At 38.3% G+C, this 16,864-nt stretch overlaps 2 protein-coding genes across 2 annotated transcripts in view; both read left to right on the top strand.

The window, feature by feature from the left end:
* The first annotated feature begins 1,083 nt into the window (after positions 1-1,083).
* Positions 1,084-16,864, top strand: part of LOC149255425 (pentatricopeptide repeat-containing protein At1g02150-like) — a 71,097-nt gene continuing 55,316 nt past the window's right edge. The window contains exons 1-2 of the mRNA XM_089460486.1: positions 1,084-1,139; positions 1,310-1,730. Of these exons, the coding sequence (XP_089316612.1) occupies positions 1,105-1,139; positions 1,310-1,730 (456 nt within the window). The 5' untranslated portion in view covers positions 1,084-1,104. The remainder of the gene's footprint in view (positions 1,140-1,309; positions 1,731-16,864) is intronic.
* LOC149255426 (FT-interacting protein 3-like) lies at positions 13,020-14,582 on the top strand. The gene has a single exon (XM_089460923.1). The coding sequence runs from the start codon at positions 13,020-13,022 to the stop codon at positions 14,580-14,582; it is 1,563 nt and encodes a 520-aa protein (XP_089317049.1).

Raw genomic sequence — 16,864 nt, 5'->3', positions numbered from 1 at the left:
AGGTAGAAGATGCAAGGGTTTTCTTTATAGATGCTCCATGGACAAATTAACTACAATTTGGGAGAGAGGAGAACCCATAGCTTCCCACAAATTTGTTCATATATATCATCGTGGTAACTAAAAAATATGTTTTAGAGCATATCTCCGTCAAATTAGAAGTACCTTTGTCAATGATCCTCTTGATAGCCTCCATATGAAATAAAATGATATTTTGAAGTGCACGAGACTAAAAATAGTCTTTTACGAAAATAATATTACTAAAATCAAATTTGATATTCTTGATAATATTGATTATATTAACCAAGAAAGTAATCCTGGACAAAGGAGTTGCGACCTCCACAGCGCCGCAGTCCCCCACTACTCGTTATCGAAGAGACCGTCCGTTGCAGGGAGGAAGCGACCAAAGATGCTCCTAGAGCGCTACGCTAGCAGATGGCCAGGGGAGTTGTCTATAATGCGATTTTTTGGAGATTCTGGTGACGGAATCCGGCGGAAAAAATTGAGGTTAAATCTTGATTTGTATTATTTAAAATGGTTTTTTAACTGCATATTTGGATTCAGCGCCCTGAAAAACCCTTGGGACGCTTTGATTGTGCAGAAACTAGCTATCAAACTTGTGATTCCAATAAATTGCTGCCGGATTTTGACCGGAAAAACTTCCAAGAAGTCGCATTATAGACAACTGCGATAACAGGTCGCTCAGACCGGATGTGTCCACGTGGCGTGCCAAAGTGGGCAGCGTGATGAATGATACTTACAGTGGGCGCGTACTCTCTTATGTAACTACGTTGTTCATTATCCATTAGGGTTCAGGGTTTATGTGAGGGAAAACGACAATGGAAAAGGCCGTTAGTGTCTCTATATTCATGCGCGCGAGGACGGATAAATCCTTTGACAGGGTGCAGAGCGTGTGAAATGTGTAATTTCAAACCTCTTACACTCGGTTTCACCGCTCTGAGCACCATTACACATTCTATAATACACAAAACATCCACGAAAGCCTTTCAATTCAAGGGATTTTGGTAGCGATCTACCTCATACTAGGGCTTCAGAACGGTCAGTACCGTAGGAATTCCCCGTTTTCGTTACGCACAAGCACCGGCGATGAGGTCGCTTGTCATCTCCGCTATCAGCAAACGGTAACTTCTCTTTACATTATTTGATTTGAATTTAGTTTTCCAAATTCTAGGACATCACATTTCATTCCAGTTGATTTGATTTTATTACGCCAACCATGAATCTTCACAGAATAAGTTCACAATCTTATATATTGTTTTCTTCACAATCTCGTTCGCTATTCAAACATTAGAAGCTTCCCGACACTGATATGGGGGCAGTCCATGACACATTCCTGCCACGGAGGCTGCCTGGACACCCTACTCTACCGTCCTCTTTATACCATAGGGTCTCCGGAAGCTTATTTGAATGGGTTATTTGCCGGCGGGAATAATCTGTATGAAAGGCGCAGGGTTTGTCAAATGTGGGTTTTCAGAGCACTTTCGATGAAGGCCGTGGCGACCGAGAAAACAGCCGAGGAAAGAGAAGCCTTTTCGCAGGACTTGCCGGCCAGTTTGTATAAGAGGATTTCCAGGATTGGAGCTCGAAAGCGCAGTGCGGTAGCAGAGTTGGAAGGGTGGATTAATGAAGGCAAGGAACGACCAAAGAAGCTCGAGTTAAAGCGGATGGTCAAGGAACTCCGAAAGTATTCTCGACATGAGCACGCTTTGGAGGTAATTTGTCATCCTTTCTGTGTTTTCTTGATACTACCCTAATCCTTTATTTTGTTATGTCAGTTTTAGAAATGATAGGTTTTATAGTGTTTGTGTAGACGTTAGGTTGATTATGAGCTGGAAAATGTTGGAAAAACATAAGCATGGCCAACAAGGCCTTAGTGGACTGGTAAGGTCGACCGAGTATGAGACCACGATGTTACCAGGGTTAGAAAACAGGGCTGAACTGAGAAACCGACACACTACTTGTATATTTTTATATTCATCACTCACGACCCGAATTAATTGTGTTAACAAACCCATACAATTATGATGGTCGACCCTTTAAGAAATGGCTATGGATGGACCCAAACTGTAAAATAAAAAACATGTTGGGCCAATCAGACACGGGAATTTCGTGACTGAAACGAATATTTCTGTTTTGGTCCTGTTTTGTTCTATTTCCTTGTGGTCGACCCTTTAAGAAATGGCTCTGGATGGACCCAAACTGTAAAATAAAAAAACATGTTGGGCCAATCAGACACTGGACAATCGTGACTGAAACGAATATTTCTGCTTTGGTCCTGTTTTGTTCTATTTCCTTGTGGTGTTCTTTGTTAGCTGAAACAGAATATCCAGAGAAAAATGGACAGAATATAGCTGCAGAAAGCAAATAAACAGAACTAACATGGAAGGTAATATTGCAGCGAAAAGCAAATAAACAGGACCAGAATTGAGAAACAAGAGTCAGGTGGTGGCAATGTCACTATTCTTGCTTTTTTGCACATTGCCACCATGTGAATTTTGTTTATTGTGCAAGAATGACATGGGCTTATGAATTTTGTTTATTATGCAAGAATTGTGTTTTCTGATGTGGATCTTTATCTCTCGCGATGTGATCGTTGACTAACACTTGCGGGTTTTAGTTTAATGGCAATCGTGATTCCCAACAAGTGGTATCAAAGAGTAGGTCACGATTTCGATACACACCAGACTCGCATTGGGGGGATTGTTGGACATTGGATAAACCAATGCTCCCCGTGTACTTTGTGACATGGACTATTTGCCTCTCGTGGATCCTTATCTTTGGTGATGTGATCGTTGACTAATACCTATGAGTTTTGGTTTAACGACAATCATGATTCCCAACACCATATTCTCATTTAGACACTTCTGCTGTTATCTCAACTATCATATATATCAGATATCTTCTCACCTCTCAAAACAATGAGATTTCCATAATTGTTACTTGATGTATACATATAATTGGATGGTATTATAGCTTATAGCATGTTGTGATGATGGCGCTTACTAAAATATGATCTAACAACACTTTGTAATCCTATAATTTATTTGTTTTCTTTATCATACTTGGTTAGAACATAGTTTTCTCATAAAAATGTGTCATATCCCATAGTTAGGATGTACACTAAAGGATTAGCTAAGGTAGTACTCCATATCCCTCCCATACATGACATGTTCCGTGATATCATTTTCACCTCCATTCCATCTCATAAAAATAATGTTGCCCCTATTTGTGCTTGGCTTTCCAATTGTCTATTTGAAATGAAAATATGTGAAAGCTTTAAATGAAATGAAAAAATCATTGTTTGTCTATAGAATAAGTAAAGGTATAGAATATGCTCTGTTACCTGGGAATCGCTCTCTAGAGGTAGGAAATCCATTCCAGTGGTTCTCGCGCTCTTGGAAGCTTTGGAATTGTATGGGAACATTGCCTTTTCTGTAGGCGTTGCAATGGGGGCTTGGGAAAGTTCCGGGAGCTTTGAAGACTATTTTTTTGGAGTTCACGCGTTCCCTGGGGTTGGGGAATACAAAGCATGTAGACAAATATGTTGAACTGCCCACAAAACATGAGGCTTTGTTGAAACTTTCACAGGAAGAAAGGCCAAAGACATCCTTAACACTGATATCCTTAATTGAGAAACTGGAGAAATCTCTTGATGGGTTAAGGAAGCATGTGACACCTCAATGTAAGGGCGATATATGAGATGTCATGCTCATGAGTATTTATTTTTTTGTTTATGTATATGTATTGCAGAAGATTGTGTGCATATTGTATGTGGCAGTGAATGCTTAACCATTAGAGTCGCTTTACTTTTTCTCATAAGAATAACTAGAGAAACATAGGTAAAATTGTTCCTTTGTATTTTTAAGGCAGATTGTTTTAAATACTGGTCATGTGTCAGAGAACTGACAATGAACTTGACATTATAATATCTTATATATATAAAAGGGAGAGACTCAGGAAGAGAGTCATAATATTACCGTTCTTGATTAGCCATTTCCTGTAAATTTTGGGGAAACCTCTAGCCATTCCCGACACCCGTACCCAAATTCCCAACGTTCCAGAAACTCATGCAACATAAAGAATGTGTAAAGGGATAAAAAGATGAAATGCAAATGCAAATTAAAATAAAATCTTAAATTAATGCCGTTATAGTCTAGTCCCTAGCTTGTCTTAAAAATATCTAAATAAAAAAATAGCTTGTCTTAAGAATATCTAAATAAAAAAATGTGTTAATATGTGTTTGATAAATTGATTTTAACACTTGATGAAATAAAATAAAAATGGGGTAATGAAATAAAGCAGAGAAATGAAACTCAATGTGTAAAGCTCCCTTTTACAAGCTATTAAAAAAGACGTCCCAGCTCCCTCATGAGCATAGAACTGGTCATTAAATTTTTTATATTAAAATTATTTCCACCCAAATTTATTATCAATAAAAACGTCTCAATGTAAATGTAAAAGATAGGAGAAAAATTAAAATTTAATATTATTTTTTTAGTATTATGTTGCGTAAATATCATTAGAGAATTATAAATCTAAACATTTGTTATAATTATTATAAAATATTTTTACATAATTATTTATCAAATATTTTAAGATTTAGATGTTAGAGACTAATAAGATTTGTCAAGATGGTTAAACTTTAAAATAAACTTCTATCTTTAGAATTTTCCAAAAAAATAATATTATTCATTTTTTATATTATATTGGATAAAAAATCAATATTATTCATTTTTTATATTATATGGAGTAAATATCATAAGAGTGATTACGAAAAATTATTTAATAATTATTTAATCAAAATATTAATGTTTAATTAATTAAAAATATATCTATAAATAAAAATGAGATTGATTAAAAAATATATTTATAAATAAAAATAAGATTGATAAAAATAATAATTTAAAAACACATTTATAAATTATTTAAAAACCAGAGAAAAGGACCAAAAACATAAAACAATTTAGCATGCAAATCGATAAAGATGCTCCATTTAAAATAATAAAGAAATTTTATAAATCTAATCATTTTAATAATAAGAAATTAGAACCTAATCATTTTAATAATAAGAAATTAAAGCTATAAGTGTGAGAATCCAAATTAGGATAATTTTAGTAAAAAGGAGAAAAAAAACCAAATATATTCATTATCTTTATGATATACTATTTGCAAAGTCTTGCTGTACATGACTCTCCTTTCTAACAGAGCTAGTGGTTCTGTCTTGAATTTGTCTTGACATTTATTTTGCTACTCAGCCTTAAATATTGAAGAATCTATCCAAGGTGATCTCCGATGATTATTTACTTTTCACAGTCCTCTCAATCTCCGATGATTATTTACTTTTCACAGTCCCCTCAACAATGATCAAACACACTCTCTTTGCTGCTAGCAACATCTTTGGCAGTATATCTTTTGTTTGTAAACCTCTTTTTGAAATCTGAAGTCTTTTGGTTCAAGCTAGACGTCTAAACTTCAGAGTTGTCTTTAATGCAATTTTTTGGAGATTCCAGTGACGGAATCTTGTCGAAAAAATTGAGGTTAAATTTTGATTTGTATTATTTAAAATGGTTTTTTAACTGCATATTTGGATTCAGCACCCTGAATAACCCCTGGGACGCTTCAATTGTGCAGAAATTAACTATAAAACTTGCGATTCCAATAAATTGCTACTGAAACCTCCAAAAAATCTCTTTAAAGACAACTGCCTGAACTTCTATGTTTGCAGCGCTCGTTTGGCTTCCCCAGGATTGACCATATTCTAATTTATTGACATGTTGAACGATGAGCAGACTAACAAAATAACTCTTCAATACTAACAGTGATATGATTCAGTCCCTGTTGCCACCAAGGCCTGAACCACCCCCAAAGCTCGGGTCACTTTCTTCCGGCAGTGACTGCTCCTCGGAAAGCAGCCACCGCCACCGTATGTCAGTGGATTCTTCTGGTTGTTTTCTTTGAAAACGAGGAAAAAGAAGACCATGTCTAAAGCAATCTGTCACAGCTGCTGACAGAAATATCATTACTGGGAAGACAGTAATGGGATTTCTGACAGCAGCAGCTACAGATGAAATTGACAAAATTGACTCCAAACCTAGGTTACCGTACAAAGCCCTGATATTATGAATTCCTGGAACATACCGCACAAAGCCCTGATATTATGAATTCCTGGAAAATATGAGCCTTGAGGCAACAATTTATAGACGAAATCAATTCCAACATCCACAACTAATTTTTCCATCGAAACTCCCATCCCCTAGTTTTTCCATCAAAACTCCCATAGTTTACGAGTTGTTTTGTGCACATACAGACACATGTTACCCATGAAATCGCCTTAAATAATCAAAACTATCCCCGTTTACTCTATCCCAATTTTAAACAACCCAAAAACTCGCATGAGTCGCCACTTGTCACTTGCTCGATGCTTGATTACCTTTAGAATTATGGAGTACGTCTTAACATAAAATGTCCAAAAAACCTCGCATGGATCGCTGCCTGTCATCTGAGTTACTCCTGAGTCCCGACTGGTTACATCTAGAATTAAACTCCAACTTCGATGTATTTTAAGTTTTAAGTGACAAAAAAAGATTTAAAGGTTTTGCATGTAAGTTCCTACCCTGCTTACATGTAAAATTAAACTCCAACTTCGAGGTATTTTAGCTCGCACAAAAAGATTTAAAGGTTTTTGCAGGTAAGTTCCTACCCAAGTTAATAGAAAAAATGTCAATAGTATTCATTTGGTAAAATTACATTAAAAATAAAAATCAAATCAAATCATTTGGTAAAATTACATTAAAAATAGAAAAAAAACAAATAAGAGGAAATAAAATAATCAATAATTTATAATTACTGATAAAATGTTTTGATTGGGTCTGTGCCCTTTTTCTCACACAAAGAGACCAAATACGTCATTACATATCTACAATTGGTAAACCATGAAGAGAATCAAATTTGCCTTGGAGAATAGTCTCAATGTACCTCCTCGAGGCATTGGGAAACAGACATTGGCTCAAATTAAGCAATGGGCATCTGCTCAAAATCTGACACTTCCGAGAGCATTGCAGTTCATCCATGGAGACGAAATCGGTCATGAGGAGTTAAGCATAACACCTGCAGCAAGAGATTCTTTGCTAAAACTGATTGAAGAGCTTAGAATTCTAATTCACAGTGAGACAGTTGGCAGGACTATGGAAGCTATTATCAAAATGACTGATTTTAAAAGCTACTTTAAAAAACTCTATCATAGTGAGAAAACTTGTATAGAACGATTAGATCAACTTTTAGTTTTGCAGACCATTGCAGATTCATCAGCACAGAAGTATGGAACTGGGCAGTCGGCCCATCTTACATTTCTTCGAGAAATTTCTTTTGTATCTGATCGGAAGAGTGAGATGGGTGAAGATGGCAAGAACTTTGTAAAGCTTATGTCTCTTCATGCTGCCAAGGGATTGGAGTTTGACTATGTGTTCGTCATTGGTCTGCAAGAGGATTTGCTTCCATTGTCTGGTCAGAATGTGATTGAAGAGCGCTGCCTTTTCTCTGTAGGATTAACAAGGGCAATGCCACGTCTGTACATAACATTTTTGACATCAAACATCATAGAAGGAGAGGAAATTGAAGCAGAGCCATCAAGATTTCTCAATGACATAGTTAATTGTGAGATTAACCATATTACGGAAGGAGAGGAACTTGAAACCAAGGCATCAAGATTTCTCAAGGACATATGGCAAAAAACAAGAAATTAGGAAGGGTGCCCAGAATATACTTGAAAGCGGTCGGTTGAAATTCCAGCGACTTCCCCTGTTAGCACCCACCAACTCGAAATAACCAAATACAAATTAGGAAAGTATGAAAAACGAGCAAAGTAAGTCAATTTCATCGATGATCATAGAAACCCTTTGTGTACATGGGTAAATTCTAAAATCAGTGACGGGCAGACAGGACTCAATACCGAACAATCGAAGAAGTTGACACAATCCCTGAAGATAATGGCCATGTAATTAAAAATGCTGTTAGCATTCAAAACTAGAGGCCTCTCTTATTTGAGCTAAAGACTATCTCCTTACGTTAAGAAAATAAGAAGCGAACAGGGTTTTTACCTTCCTAAAGTTAGACAACGAAACCTTCGCCCTAGCGATGCGACGAAGAAACACATTCCGATACCTGTAAAAGTGGAGTAAATTAGTCAATGGAAAATTCTATTCGATTAACCAGATTTACAAAAGGACAGGCAAAAGAGTTCGGACTCGCATTATCACCAAAGTCAAAAATATTAAATAAAACAAAAAGAAAACTCAGAGAGAGTACGTGTATGGTTACTCTACAATAGGAGCCTCAAAGTACAAATACTGCCTGCCAAAAGGACACGGAGATTACGTTACCTATTCTAAACCCCATTAATTTTCCTGCAACCAAATCAGAAGGGAAAAATCGAAAATAAAACAGGTCATCAATGAAACGCATACAATAGGAAGGCGAAAAGGGCAATGCGGCCATATTCTTCAACAGCTACAAGGAAAAGCAGTAACGAGTGAGAACAGAAAAATACAGTAAACCCAGTATACGAAGAAACCCAGTCAGTTTGGAAACCCTCTTCAATAGACCAGAATCGAAAATAAAAGGAAATAACATACAGGTAAATATATGGCTGGATTGCTACCTTTGAGAAGAAATCGAACCCTAAATAACTCGGCTGGAAACCATTAAAATTCTGAAGTCACTCATGATTTTTCCGTCTTAGAGAGACTGAAATTATTTAAGCAAACAGAAAAGGAACGAATACAATGCAAAATATGAATTATAAAATACTAATCAATGAATGAATTGAATTGATTTACAACGAGAAGTAAAGCTCAATAAATAATACAACTGTATTTACAGAAACAGCAAGTTTCTACTAAGAATATAGAAACAGCAAGTTTCAAACAAGAAACGGCTAATTACAATCATAGGTGAGTTGTAAACACTAAAATAGCATTATCCTAATACCCCCCCTTAAGCTCAATCTATTTACAACACCTATAGACCCTCTGAATTTTACAAACATATCAGGACCAAGAGGCTTGGTGAAGATGTTTGCTGGCTGCTCCGTTGTGGGAACATATAACAACTGAATGGATCCGTCTTCAACAAGTTGTTGAATGTAGAGACAATGAGTTTCCACATGCTTTGTTCGTTCATGGAAGACTGGATTCTTGGCGAGTTTGAGCACTCCTTGATTATCACAGAACAAGGGAGTAGGCCCTGCCTGGGAAACATGCAGATCCGCAAGCATACGTCGAAGCCAAACTGCCTCGCAAGATGCCTTAACTGCTCCCTGATACTCTGCTTCTGTCGAGGAGAGAGCCACTGCCTGCTGCTTCTTACCAGCCCATGTGACAGCGCCGGATCCTAGACTAAACACATACCGAGTTGTAGATTTATGGTCATCAACCGAACCAGCCCAGTCTGAATCTGTGTAACCACTGAGTGTAGGATTTGAACTCCGAGTGTACAAAAGTCCACAATCAAGAGTGCCTCTTACATAAGGCAGCACACGCTTTGCTGCTATCCAATGATTAGCCTTAGGTGCTGACATGAAGCGTGAAATGTAGCTCACTGCAAAACTGATATCAGGTCGAGTGGCAGTAAGGTAGATGAGGCTGCCTACTAACTGCCTGAATAAAGTTTCATCCACAAGTGGTGAGGATGACTGAGTTGAAAGTTTGAGACCTGGTTCCATAGGAGTCGTGGTAGGTTTGCAATCTTGCATTCTGATCCTGTCCACAGGATTTCTGGCATACTTGCACTGAGAGAGAAAGATGTTGTTCTCAGTGTGCCAGAGTTCCACCCCTAGACAATAATGAAGAAGTCCCAAATCTGTCATATCAAAAGTGCTGCACAAATCCTGTTTGATCCCATGGATCAAATGTGCTGAACTGCCAGTAATGATAAGATCATCCACATAGACAACCACAAACAAAATATCATCACCAGTATGTTTGATATACAGGTTTGCATCAGATGGACTCCGCTGAAAACCATGATCTGTTAGGTACTTATCAATTTTCATGTACCAAGCCCGAGGGGCTTGTTTCAGACCATAGAGTGCTTTGACTAATCTACAAATTTTCTGTTCTTGACCTGCAACCTTGAATCTTGGAGGCTGTGTCATGTAGACTTCTTCCTGTAAGTCACCATTCAGAAAAGCACTCTTTACATCCATCTGATGGGCTTTCCAACTGAACTGCACTGCTAAGGCAAGGACAAGCCGTATGGTACTCATCTTGGCTGTAGGAGCAAAGTTCTCCTCATAGTCTATGCCTTCCTTCTGTGAGAATCCTCGAGCAACAAGGCAAGACTTATACTTGTCGAGGGTCCCGTTAGCTTTGTATTTTACTTTATACACCCATTTGCAGCTAATGGGGTTCTTCCCTGTAGGAAGATTAGAAAGGGTCCAAGTGTGATTTTTCTGAAGACTCTGGAATTCTGCTTCCATAGCCTGTTCCCACTCAGGTATACCCTTAGCCTCTGAATAGGTTTGAGGCTCAAAAACACTGTGTAAGTTAGCCATAAGAGCAAAATTTATTGTAGGCTGGTGTTTGCTCTTAGTTAGGGAAGTTCTACCTTCAAGGTGCTCATTATCCCGAAGATCACCAATAGTTTTAGCCCACCATTTAGGCCGAAGAGTAGAAGAACTAATATCAGGAGCGGGTGGAGGAGGTTGAGGAACAACAGGAGTAGCAAGAGGAGGATTATTTTCCGGAGGAAGCTCAGGTAGTGCAACATCAAATACTGATGCTGCATTATCCCTCCCATCAAGTGGACCTAACGGAAGAAGAATACTGTGAGGTTGATCCTCAGAACACTGCTTAGAAGTAGGAGACTGAAAGAATCCTCTGTCTTCATCAAACACTACGTCCCGATTGAAACTAAGACGACCAGTGTCTATATCTATCAGCCTGTAGGCCTTGTGGTGGTCACTGTACCCTGTCATCATGAGTTTTTGGCTTTTGGAATCCAACTTAGAGTGCTTAGCAGCTGGAATCCAAACATATGCAACCGAGCCAAACACTTTGAGGTGACTGATCTGAGGCTTACAGCTAAACCAAGCCTCTTCTGGAGTCTTCCCCTTAACAGCTTGAGTAGGTGATCGGTTAAGAAGATAGACAACAGTAAACACTGCTTCAGCCCAAAATTTGTTCGGAACACTCCTGTGTTGTAACATGGAACGAGCCATTTCAACAACTGTATGGTTGCGACGTTCGACCATAGTTTTAAAAACCGCTCAGAAAAACCGGTAACCGGTCAAACCGGTAACCGGTTTGGTATGGTTGCGACGTTCGACCATAGTTTTAAAAACCGCTCAGAAAAACCGGTAACCGGTCAAACCGGCCGGTTAGCTAGCTGGCTGGTCCGAACCGGCCTAAAAACCCGGTCAGACCCTTCATTTGCCCGATTTTTGGCCCTAACCGGTTTGTTACAAACCGGCTGGTTTTGTCCTAAACCGGCCGGTTTTGTCCTAAACCGGCCGGTTTTAGGCACAACCACCATAAAGTTAAAAAAAACATGTTTTTGACTATGTTTGAGGGGTTTTGGGGGGGGACTAAGGGTGTTTCAACCCTAACAATGTTGGCAATTAATGGTAATGTTAAATTCTTAAAGTAAAAGTGACATTTCCTTTAATTTTTATTTTCATCCTTTTACTTAAATTTTTAACATTACCATGAAATGACTCAGGTTGTTTGAGAGTGGTTTCGACCTCATTGGATTTCATATGGAGAAACTAGAATTTTAGATTTCACTCAAAATTCAACAGACTTAATGGTTTTCAGGATTTCATGGTTTGGGGGTAAACAATAAATGCAATTAGAGCTCCAAATGATAAGAAAAACTCCTGATCTAGATCCCATTGTGTTGGACGATTGATCCAACATCAGAATGGGTGGAGGAGACTGAAGAACCTGTGTTTGAGGCTGATTTTGATATCGACATGGCTTTGGCGGGGGATGAAGCAGATTATGTGGTGGCATCAGAACCAGGATCAATAGCGGCATCAAGGAAAGGCAAGGAACCAATGGAAGGCACTAGTCATGCAGGTCGACAAACTCGTGCTTCCATTAGGTCCACTTCTATTGTCATTGGTGGCATTGATACTGAGGTTGCAGATCAGGCTGAGGCATCCTCAGACTCTGAACCAGATGATGTCTATGTAGCTCCTGATGATGATCTTGTGTCTACTACTAGTAGTGGTAATGAACTTGATGATTGATCATGTGTATACTGTAGACTTGTAGTAGGCCAATGGCCTCATAGCTTGCAACAATGTTTTTGGACTTTATAGGCATTTAGAGCCTCATTTGTTATGTATTTTGCTATTTTGTTGATGATATGTATTGCACTCGGTGCCATTTTGATGTATTCACCTTTACATGGTATATAAATGAGCAAACTTTGCATATTTTGTCTCTATTGGCTTGGAATCATGGTTTTACATCTTAAAAATAGTTTTGTTTCATTAAAAATTAATTATTTAATGTATTTTTTTTTAAAACCGGTTCGTTTAGACCAAACCAGTGCCGGTTAGACCGGTTCCGGTCGGTAAACTGGTTCATTAGGTGGACTGGTCTGGTCACCGGTTCCAGTTTTAAAAACATTGCGTTCGACAACACTGTTCTGCTGAGGAGTGGTAGGGTGTAGTTAATTGGCGTTTGATGCCATGGGTATCACAGAAAGTTGGAGAAAACATAAGAACAAAATTCCCCCCCCCGTTATCTGTCCTAAGAGTTATGATATTACAACGAGACTCTTTTTCAACTAAGGACTTAAACTTTTGAAAGATACTAAATACATCAGATTTATATTTTTACGCCGTAAGGCGTTTCCCTCTGAGATGAAGTCCCCATATGCCTTTCTGTCTTAATGGTAGTCGTCCGATCTTTTTGTTAGACGATTGAAATAAAATCAGCCGTACAATTTAATAAGAAATATTTTAAAACATTAAGAAAACCGTTATCGAACCCGTCATGACGCGTGGATATCAACGTTTGATTCTCACGGTCGAGAATCGTTTGGGGATATCTGAGGATGAAATTCTTGGGAGAGTAACGATTCCTGTGAATAACATAGACAAACGACTGGATGATAAGCCTGTGAATCCTCGATGGTTCAGACTTGACAACCCTGCTGTTGCTCCGGGGGAGGGAAAGTCGAAGAAGAAAGAAGTGGAGTCCGCGAGTAGAATTTATCTGAGATTGTCTTTAGATGGGGGCTATCATGTGCTGGACGAGCCTATTCATTACAGTGGCGATGTGAGGCCGACCGACGAGCGTCTCTGGAAGCCTAACATTGGTATTTTGCAGGTTGAGATCTTGCGCGCTCAGAACTTGCTTCCTACGAAGTGCAAAGATGGACGACACAGAATGGATGCTTACTGCGTTGCAAAATATGGACAGAAATGGGTTCGTACCAGGACTATGATTGATACCTTCAGTCCAAAATGGAATGTGCAATATACCTGGGAAGTTTATGATCCCTGTACAGTAATCACTGTTTGTGTTTTTGACGATTGCCATCTTCAAGGAGACGAAAAGTCTTCAGCATCCGTGAAAGATGCCGGGATCGGTAAGGTTCGAATCCGCCTTTCGACTCTCGAAACAGATCGCGTATACACGCATGCCTATCCTCTGTTGAGGTTTAATCCCTCAGGAGTCCTGAAGGTGGGCGAGCTTCATCTGGCTTTTCGTTTCTCCTGTTCGTCTCTGATGAACATGATGCTGATTTATACACAGACATTGCTGCCGAAGATGCATTATCTTTGTCCCCTTTCTCTAAGGCAGTTTGACCATTTGACATACCAGGCAATGCGGATAGTGGCAATGCAGCTGAGCCGAGTCGAGCCTCCTCTGAGGAGAGAAGTGGTGGAGTATATCATGGATGTGGATTCACATATGTGGAGCATGCGCCGCAGTAAGGCGGAATTCTTCCGCATAATGAATATCCCGGCTCCTCTCACAGCGGTAGGGCGATCGTTTAACGATATATGCCTCTGGAAAAACCCTGCAACCACCGTCCTGGTGCACATCCTCTTCTTGATTCTCATCTGGTACCCAGAGCTAATTCTTCCTACCGTCTTCCTCTGCATGTTCCTGATTGGCTTATGGCAATTTCGTTTCCGTCCACGGCACTCACTCGATATGGACACAAGCCTCTTCCAGGCCGGACTGGTTCATCCTGACGAAATCGGTGAAGAATTCGACACATTCCCCACTAGCAAAGCCTCTAACGTTGTGAGAATGCGATACGATCGAATCCGGGAGTCTGCTGGGCGAATACAGACCATGGCGGGGGATATGGCTACTGAAGTAGAAAGGCTTCAAAATCTTCTGAGGTGGAGTGATCCACGAGCGACTACCATATTTGTCATATTTTGCTTGATAGCTACCACAGTTCTCTATACCACGCCCTTCCAAACTGCAGTGATTTTTGTTCTGTATCTCCTGCGCCATTCGAGGTTTCGCCACGGGCTTCCTTCTGCTCCTCTCAATTTCTTCAGGAGATTGCCTGCTCGTACCGATAGTCTGTTGTAAAAATAGCTTGGTCTTTCATGTCTGTTGAAGCTAGACCTCTGTTCTTTTAATTTAGCTTTTGTTCTGCGAATATACTATTCTAGTTGTGTATGTTTCTTTAATTTACATTTCCATGTTATTTCTTAACCGATGTAATTGACGATCTATCTATGATTTTATAGCTGCAACAGTGCAGAATTACCAGCATTCCTGTTCCGAGACTATGTCATCAAGGCTTTTCTCCTTCAGCTAATCTAATGTATTGGCACTTCCTCATGTTGTGCAGTGGAGGAGCTTGTAAATTTTCTTATAATCTAATTTCCTTCTAAAACTGCTGGAGAGTTGATGCGCTGTATAGCCAACTGTACCATATTTTTCAACACAGAAAATGGATGCTATTTCAGCTGTGCTCTCTTTTCCCTACATTACAGCTCCAGCTTTGGATACTATATAGGAGCCACCCGTGCTTCTGCCATAGTCTCTTCAGAAGATAAACCAATATTATGTTTCTTAACTGGACTGACTGCATTAATAACAAGTTAATTTGGTGTGGGAACGTGGTTGAATCTGATCAATGTCTGAAATTTTTGATCTTTTTTAGATTTGTGATCTAGAAGAAACGCTTATGCCACAAGATTAGTAACTCTTTATTTGGTTTTTAAGAGATTTAAATTTGTAACCACAGAGAAGATCCTTCCACCAGAGAGACCACCACAGGATTACCAAAGTCTCGGTTTATTATCCAAAACTAAGAAGAAAGTGGAAGACCACCACAGGATTACCATAGTCTCTGTTTATTATCCAAAACTAAGAAGAAACAGTTGTAAATTAAGGTTCAAACAAAATAGTTCAATCATAAGAAGAAGCAGTTGTAACTTAAGGTTCAAACAAAATAGTTCAATCACTTCATTTCGACTAAAATAGTTCAATCACTTTATTCCAACTATGATGCTTAAAGCGAATTCAATCACTTTACTTCAACTAGGATGCTTACAGTGACATCTGTGAAGTGGTTTGTGGAATTATGCAATTGATGTGAGTTATTTCTCCATCTCCATATTCTGTATGGCTGTGCAACACCATTTCTGTATGGCTGTGCAACACCATTGTATTAACTATTTCAGCATGTAAATATTTTGCATCACTGTGCAACACATATGCAACAACTATGGAGAAAGCAGGTCAGACTCCCTAAACTTCCCTGAGTTACCGTTTTGCATTGAACGAAACAAATCTTCAACCTGTAAACAGTGCTAAACATACCCTAACCCTCCCAGTATCCAGTTCAATTCTAAAGTCCTCACCAAACAGGATTTCATAAAATCTCTTCTTTTAATGAATCAAAATTTTGTAAGAAGTATCACATGTGTTTAATTTGAGTGAATAAGAAAAATTTACTTTTGGAGTTTTGGTGTTTGGAATTGCTTTACAGTAGTCCCACTAATGTGCCCTCATTTTTTGCACAGTTTCTATTTCTATAAAATGACATGTTGATATTTTATGATAAAGTTTCTATTTATGTAAAGTGGCATGTGGGTATGTTATAATAAAAATAAAAAGTAAAGATGTCTTAATTCTTACTGAATTAAATGAGAAAGATAAAAATTCCAAATAATATGTCTCAATTCTGGTTAAGTTTGTAAAATTTAGTTAAGTTAAAAAAATAAAAACTCCAAATAACATGCCTCAAATCTTGTTAAGTCTATAAAATTAATTGATTGTTGATACTAGCTTAAAAATTAAGTTAATTCTTGTTAAGTCTGTAAAGTTTAGTTAAATTAAAAAAATAAAAACTCCAAATAACATGCCTTAAATCTGGTTAAGTCTATAAAATTGAGTGATTGTAAGAATGGTTGATACCAACTTAAAAATTAAGTTATAATATCAAAATTAAGTTATAATGTCAACTAACTTGACCCAAATAAATTAAGCAGTAAAAAAACATTTAAAAACATTTCATCAATATAAAATTGTGCTAACTACATACACCAGAATTTCCCCCAAAACTCATTCCAGGGATAATATGAAAAAGAATTTAATATTTCACAGCTTTTAAACTCACTTGTCATGTAATTCCTATGGCTTTTACGCCATACCTTGTCCCATACTCCACTTTTTTAAGGCATCCCTGGTCACAAAACCCGCCTTCACTGATGTAGCAATACCATAGACAGGTTAGAAAGCATGGATGAATGTGTATACCTAGAACCATCCACTAGAGAGTAACAAAGATGTGTTACCATCTAGTGTGGGGATGACACTCTCAACACCTTATCTATTTATTTTAGTAAAAAGATTCTATG

The sequence above is a fragment of the Pinus tabuliformis genome, chromosome 7 (genome assembly GCF_031772625.1).
Source record: "Pinus tabuliformis cultivar Carrire ecotype Pingquan chromosome 7, CPIR1, whole genome shotgun sequence".
Lineage (NCBI taxonomy): Eukaryota > Viridiplantae > Streptophyta > Pinopsida > Pinales > Pinaceae > Pinus > Pinus tabuliformis.
Note: the sequence above shows the minus strand (reverse complement) of the source record. Positions and strands in the feature narration are given on the sequence as shown.

Excerpts from the sequence above, each read along its gene's own strand:
- LOC149255426 (XM_089460923.1), top strand. The coding sequence starts at position 13,020 with ATGACGCGTGGATATCAACGTTTGATTCTCACGGTCGAGAATCGTTTG.